We start from the raw sequence: 7,144 nt of genomic DNA on the forward strand, positions 1-7,144 counted from the left end.
TGGCTATTTGAAGAATATAAAATATAACATCTATTTTGATTTGTTTAACACTTTGTTGGTTACTACATGATTCCATATGTGTTATTTCATAGTTTTGATGTCTTCACTATTATTCTACAATGTAGAAAATAGTACAAATAAAGAAAACCCCTTGAATGAATAGGTGTGTCCAAACTTTTGACTGGTACTGTACATCTAGTGAGAAGATCAGACCATAAGAAAATATATTGGTTGTACATTCAGATCGTTAACTCAAAGCTGAAACAAAGCATGACCAGATGGGTTTTTGAAAGGTAATATATTGACATAATGGGATGAAACAGGGGTGGCAGTCATGTAAGAGAGGAACACAGACAAATGGATGTGTTTGCTGTTTCTCCCTCTCCTCCCTGTCTCAGAGGCAATGAGCGAGGGCGGTGGTGGCAGCTGGGATCTGAACGATGGAAAGGGTTTTTTCCTCTCCCTCTAACTGTGTACAACTGAGCAATTATTTCCATTTGTTTTTCTCAACAAAACCAGTACTACATGTTCATGTCTGTACATTGTGTTCGTGGTTTCTCTTGGGTTTTCCGGTTACACTTTACTTGAAGGTTATGTGAAATAAGTATGTATGTGGTACAGTATGTGGCATGTACTGTAAGTGGCATGTGCCAAATGGTACAGTATGTGGCATGTGCCAAATGGTACAGTATGTGGCATGTGCCAAATGGTACAGTATGTGGCATGTGCCAAATGGTCCAGTAGGTGGCATGTGCCAAATGGTACAGTATGTGGCATGTGCCAAATGGTCCAGTAGGTGGCATGTGCCAAATGGTACAGTATGTGGCATGTGCCAAATGACCAGACACAATGTGTTAAAGTGGACTTTAGCGTGTCATAACTTACAATTATCACTTAATAGATTTTTGCAATGTGTGAGACCCTTAGTTATTGTCTTTGTCATATACTGTACTTTGAGGTCAGGTAAGTCTTTGAAGTGAGGAGGACAGTAGGTCTGTGGGAGCACAGCAGGTTATCAACCTTAATGAGACTGGGAAGATAGACCACATGGTTAGTGTGCTTGCAGGAGGTTGTATCACACTCTCTCTTTCTCTCTCCCACCCTCTCTCTCACACACTCTATGCAAGCGTATACTAGTGAGCATAAAGTGTCTGTTAGTGGGAACGAGACGTCTCTAGTGGAGACACAAGATAAATCTTTCTCGGTCAACACTGAGTACAGGCAAAAGGCATTTTAAGTCAGTTCATCCGAAGACTGTCATCTCTCAGATTGCTCATCATGGACTGCCACGTTGTGAGTACATGCTTGAAATTAAATGTATTGTGTAATATATTGAACTAATATCTAACAAGTAACCACACAAAACTATTCCTTTGTTACAGCTTTTTAACAGAATTACAGCTTTTTTATATGATTCTAATTGGATTTATTAAAAGGCTTTTATATATGTGTTGACAGAGCTTTATATTTTAGGAACCCTCAGAAAATCATTTGTTTCCTTGTTATGGTCTTTTGGCTTGCTTGTTTCATTGAGACTCAGACTATCAGCCCTGAAAACTCCAGCTGTCTGATCTACCAGATGTCCACCTGCTTCAGCTTTCTTCACAAGGCAACTTTCTGCCAAATTGGTACTATATTATTTGCGTATGGATTGGTTGAAATGCTTTAAATTGATACTTTATGAATATCTATGGTAGGATGATATTGATAGCCATAATGAGTATAGGTTGTTAAAAGTATGAGTATGTTTCTTTTTTTTCATTGATTGCAAGTCATTTGAGCTTATTGAGATGACACATTTAGAGCCTACTGTAGATGAACCCCTTGAAGAGTTAGAAAAATCTCACGACGTAACGAAAAACACTCCTGTCTTTCTGCTGCTGTAAGATATGCGAATGTTGGCATCCTACTCAGCCGTTAGACCTAAGCTAATGACTGCTAGCTGTAATGCTATCTGTAATAGTGGGTGGTCACACTCCCACACTAAGGGGTTTCACTGAGGACACATTCAAATGCATCTCCTTACAGTGCAGTGGGCTTTCTTTGTTTCGCTTATGCACCACATTTTAAAGAGGGGATGAGCAACTGGTGGGGTGAAGCGGATGTGTTTGGATGATTGCTGACAACCATGTCACTGTTCTGTAACCACTTGTGAATAAGGAGATTTCTACCTCAGCCACCTACCCACCACTCACCAACCCTGCTTTGTGTATTCTGCCAGTAATAAGCTACATGGTATACAATGGTGCTGTCTTTGTGTTATGAGAGTGTCAGAGAGAGAGAGAGAGAGTCTGAGAGATCTAAAGTTGAATTCCCTTCATGTTCTTCTCACTCTTGATGGACAGTCTGGCTGACTGTCAACTTTTGAAATTGTGAATCACTTTGAAACACACAGGAACAGAGAAACGTATTTCCTTTCTGTGCATAGTGTTGAGTGTCAGGTTAAGCAGTTTGGGAACATCGTTTACATAGCCGTTAACCCGTTCCAGTTTAGCAATGGCAGAAGTTCAAGCAATAGGTGTGAGGAAAAACTCCAGAGAAGATAGAGCTTCTGTCCGTAGAGTTACAATGTGATTTAAGGGCCTTGTAGACTTTTAAGCCCTTGGACCTTTTAGGACCCTGAGGATGCAATTGAGGAGGATATTTCACTATCACTGACAACCACAGAGAGCCTGATATCCACTGGTGTTGTTCTCAGGCGGTTTTAGTCATTTTGGGCCCCTAGGCAGAAGTTAATCTGGGGCCCTTCCTCATGTTACATTACCTCAACCAAGCCCCCTCTAAATCACCTAACTTCTCAGATATACTTGTCCTCTTATAGGAGGAATGCAGCCAACCCCAGGAAGAGGAGGACATCATGGACATACCTCTGGACGACCCTGAGGCCAACAAGGCAGCTGCCAAGATCCAGGCTGGCTTCCGCGGTCACATGACCAGGAAGAAGATTAAGCCTGCTGACAAGCCTGAGGGGGAGGAGGAGGATGAGGAGGTGAGCAGCAGTGGTGAGGCTCTCAACGGCAACCAGGGGGAAACAGGTCAGTGACTCTAGTGTCCGCTGACACACACACGTAGACCCAAACCGGTTTAGACTGGTATTAGCATTAATATCACCCTCAGGACTATCAGGACTAATCTGGTGTAGGCCTATGTCATCAGTAACAGTTATAGACAAATTATTGCAGTGTATTTTCATCTAGTAACTTTCACTTTGGACATTGGCTGACAAACCAGTTATGGATCTGATGCTTGTGTCCCTGACATCCCCTACATTTTGTACATCCAGATTTGCACACTATTAACAACGTAACAGGACAACCATTTTGTGTCCATAACAATATTAAATGCATTTATTGATCTGTTTTCAACATCAAATGCATACATTGTATGCATAATAATACAGGGAGTCATAAAGGACCACCATTTAACACTGCTTGAAACCAATTTAAAAGCCATGCATTATTAACTAGGTCTATTAAAGGTACCTAATGAGTTATTTCAATGTAAGTAATGTGACACACCATCCAATTCTTTAATCACTCCATAAAGGCTGCAGTGCCTGATTGAAATCTACAGTGGATGTCTTTGAGGTGATTATTAATGAATACTCCACTAGTTATATTGTCAAATAGATGTATACATTCTAATGAGAAATGTTGATAACAACTCAGACGTGTGAGAGGGTGTCGGTGCCCAGAACCATGGCAAATCTTATCTAGATGTTCTGAGATAGTGTTCAAATATAAAGTGAATAACATGCCTTTCTATCTAATCAACATCTTTTGGGGTGAAATATATTCATGGTAAAACTGTACAGTTTGCCAAATAAATGTTGAAAGTGGTTTGCCACAATATTTTTATAGTTGAGCTCCAGTAAATTTTTTGTCAGTATTTATTTAAACATATCAGCTACTGAAATGTAACTTTTTTGGTGGGTGACTAAAGCCTCGAATATACTTCCAGGAATCAGAAAGTGTACATTGCAGCTTATTTCAAGTTCTGATTCCAGGGGCAGAGTATACAACATTAGTGTGTGTTCATTTTTGTGTTGAGTGTGTGAAAAAATGGGACAGGGGTTAGAATATTATCCAGGTCCAGTTGATTCACCTCAACAGTATTTGAATTGGGTTTAGCCCCATCCTTGAGAAAGACAGATAAACTACTTTCCAATGTAAGCCTTCTCTGAGCCTCACCAACCCCCAGCCCAGTTCTTGGTTGCCAAGCATCTTTATGTAGCAGTGTTATTTTTAACACCAGGTGCCTTATACCGCTGAGACACAGTAGAATTAATGTTCCTTGTCGTAGAGGCATGGGCCCGCTAAATCTCTCCCTCTTGGAGTAGCCTCTGCTTTTCACTTGGGTTATTGGTAACGCTTCCAATGAATACAGTCTTTATAATGCATTATAAGGTCATTTATAACACCTAATGCATTATAAGGAGGGTATTCATAGGAAGTGTTTCACCAGGATTAATAATACCAATCAAATCATTACAGTATGTTTTCAGTACTATCATGCTTATCACAACCTTTTGTGAGAAATCTCATTCTAGCACCTGTCATTATAGCCTTGCTACTGTTGGGGGTCAACATCACTATGGCGTGTGAGCGAGTAATGGCAACATGAATGCATCATTCCATCTGCAGTGCTAAAATCTGCTTCTTCTTCGTCTGTTTTAGAATCGGGAGGATCAGAAGGAGTAGAGAGAGATGACACATCAGTGCCGGAACAGTGAAGCCTCTGACCTCGATGAAGATAAGAAGAAGAAAAAGCATGGCTGTACCTTTTTTTTTTTCCATGGGAGCAACTTTCTATGTAACACAAAATAGTAGTATATTATCCAGATTTTGGGTTGCGTCATCTGATTTGTGAACTCTTTAACACTTTCCTGCTTCCAGTCCCAATTCGTGTGGATCGTCTTTGACCCACATTTGCATCCCTCACTGCATGTACTTGTGAAACTTCTGGTAGTGTGCTAGTCCAGAAGATATGTGAGGCTGATAATAATTGTTTTCTCATGCTAAACAGGGCTAATTTGAGTTGATTATAAAGTTTGTGTACAATTATGCATTATGAATACACGTCAACTGCTGGAATGCTTGTTTCTGCGTTGTTTCAAGTGCTTGTATAATTACAATTTCATTATTTTTGGTGTACACAATATCGCTAAAAGGGAGGTAGAGACCCTTAATGGTTATTGGAAGGCATACTATTTAAGTTGATAATTAATTTATTGTTATCTAGATTTGCAGTCTTTTAAGTGTTGTGCACTGTAATGAATAATGGAATTACTTTCACATATTGGTCAGCGTCACCATTTTCTCCAAATCAGATCTTCCAACACAGTAAGCATGCAGTACAATGTACTATAGTTTATTTGCAGATAGTAGTACTCACATACAGCTTTATCCTGGAGATGGAGTCATATCCTCTGCTCCAACAGTATGTTTATGGGTACAGAATTGGTGTTTTATATTAAATATTGACCTAAATCATGTGTATGTTTTATCAGGGGTTGGAACCAATTGTTTCGTTCTGAACAGAACCATTCATTTTTTTCTTTCCGTTCCACTGTTCCGACCTGCAAAGTTCTGAACCGGTTCTTACCCCAAAAAAGTACCAGTATATATCTTTCATTTCTGTTCCTTTATAAACCTCTGAAATATATCTTTTTTTTACATTAGCTCGACATTAAATAACTTCACCAATCAGTGCGGATAGAGCTTGCTACGGAGCGGGCAAGCAATAGTTGTTTTAGTCTAGGCAGCCGATAGTGCATGGGCGCTAACGGTTGCCTAGGCTACAGTTGTTTACATGCGCGATGGACGGGCAAGTGTAGGGCATGAGATGCAACTGAAATTTTGCAGGTGGGGAGAGAGCGAGAGATGCTGGAGGAAGAGGCTTGGCTTGAAGCGCTGGGCATTGTTATGACATGCATTATCTGAATTAGGCCCACAGAATTATACCTACGGAGGAGCGGTTTCTATGGAGGAACTTTGAATGTCTTTGAACTTCAGAGAGTTGGCTTAAAGTTGGACCAGAGCTAGCTAGCTAGCTATCTAACAAGCTTGTGTGTGCAGAGCGGCACCAGAGTTAAAAACGCATCTTACCTTTTTGTAGTTAATAAATCCAATGTGAAACGTGATAGCATTGAAAAAGTGAATCCATTCTTCTCTAATAAAAAATCTGAATTTCTGAATCATGCTTGCAACTTCAGTAGGCTACAGTAGACTAAGATTTGGAGGGAGAGGGGCAGGTAGCCTACACATGCACACACACTGGGAAAGATTTTCAGCTGGCAGGCAGACACTGGAATACGTTTTTGAGTGACAGAATGAGGGCTTTGCATAGGCACCTTCTTGCATTTTTTGTGGGACTGAACAAATGCCTGGAACGTAAAATAACGTTATTAATCTAATCCCATGCTTTTAAAATAACGGTTCTGTTCCAGAACAATATAGATCACTTTCGTTCCCGGTTCTGATTCTGTTTCTCAAAAAATGTAGTTATTTTCTGGTTTTCGATTCTGTTCCCTGAACCGGTACCAACCCCTGATTATCATCATGCTTCATGAACAGATTTAATTAAATCATTGTAAAGGAATAACATTTCCCCTGTAGCTCAGTTGGTAGAGCATGGCGCTTGCAACGCCAGGGTTGTGGGTTTGTTTCCCACGGGGGGCCAGTATGAAAAATTTATGCACTCACTAACTGTAAGTCGCTCTGGATAAGAGCGTCTGCTAAATGACTAAAATGTAAATGTAAATCAATAAATCTATAAAAATGTTTGTGTAGGAAATCATTTTCAGCTGTTCAGAGCACCATATATGAGGAATATATAATTCATAACAAAAACAAGTCTTGACCCTTACCCACTCAGGGATATGGTGATGGGTGTTTGAAAAAGATGAGTCATTTATATGTAGAAGCAGTGATTAACACTTGACCCGCAAATGACTGTATCCAAGGTTATTGAGCTAGGATTATGGAATGAATCAAAAATAACAGCAGCGTCTTCAAGCTCTATCAACATGATTACAAACATGATCACGCTGACTACAAGCTATTACAGAACATGATCTATCACCTGATATTGAATGGTGTTTCATAGAATGCATCAACCCTAGTTTTAAAGGGAAAGTTCAGGA

The 7,144-nt window shown here is 39.9% G+C and overlaps 1 protein-coding gene across 1 annotated transcript; it reads left to right on the forward strand.

The window, feature by feature from the left end:
- The first annotated feature begins 1,041 nt into the window (after window positions 1-1,041).
- Window positions 1,042-6,783, forward strand: LOC311101374 (neurogranin-like). Its single transcript, XM_084142506.1, has 3 exons — window positions 1,042-1,293; window positions 2,822-3,035; window positions 4,677-6,783. The coding sequence occupies exons 1-3, from the start codon at window positions 1,279-1,281 to the stop codon at window positions 4,730-4,732; spliced, it is 285 nt and encodes a 94-aa protein (XP_083998632.1). The 5' UTR covers window positions 1,042-1,278; the 3' UTR covers window positions 4,733-6,783.
- The last annotated feature ends 361 nt before the right edge of the window (window positions 6,784-7,144 follow it).

The sequence above is a fragment of the Coregonus lavaretus genome (assembly GCF_964263955.1).
Source record: "Coregonus lavaretus genome assembly, chromosome: 26".
NCBI classification, from domain to species: domain Eukaryota; kingdom Metazoa; phylum Chordata; class Actinopteri; order Salmoniformes; family Salmonidae; genus Coregonus; species Coregonus lavaretus.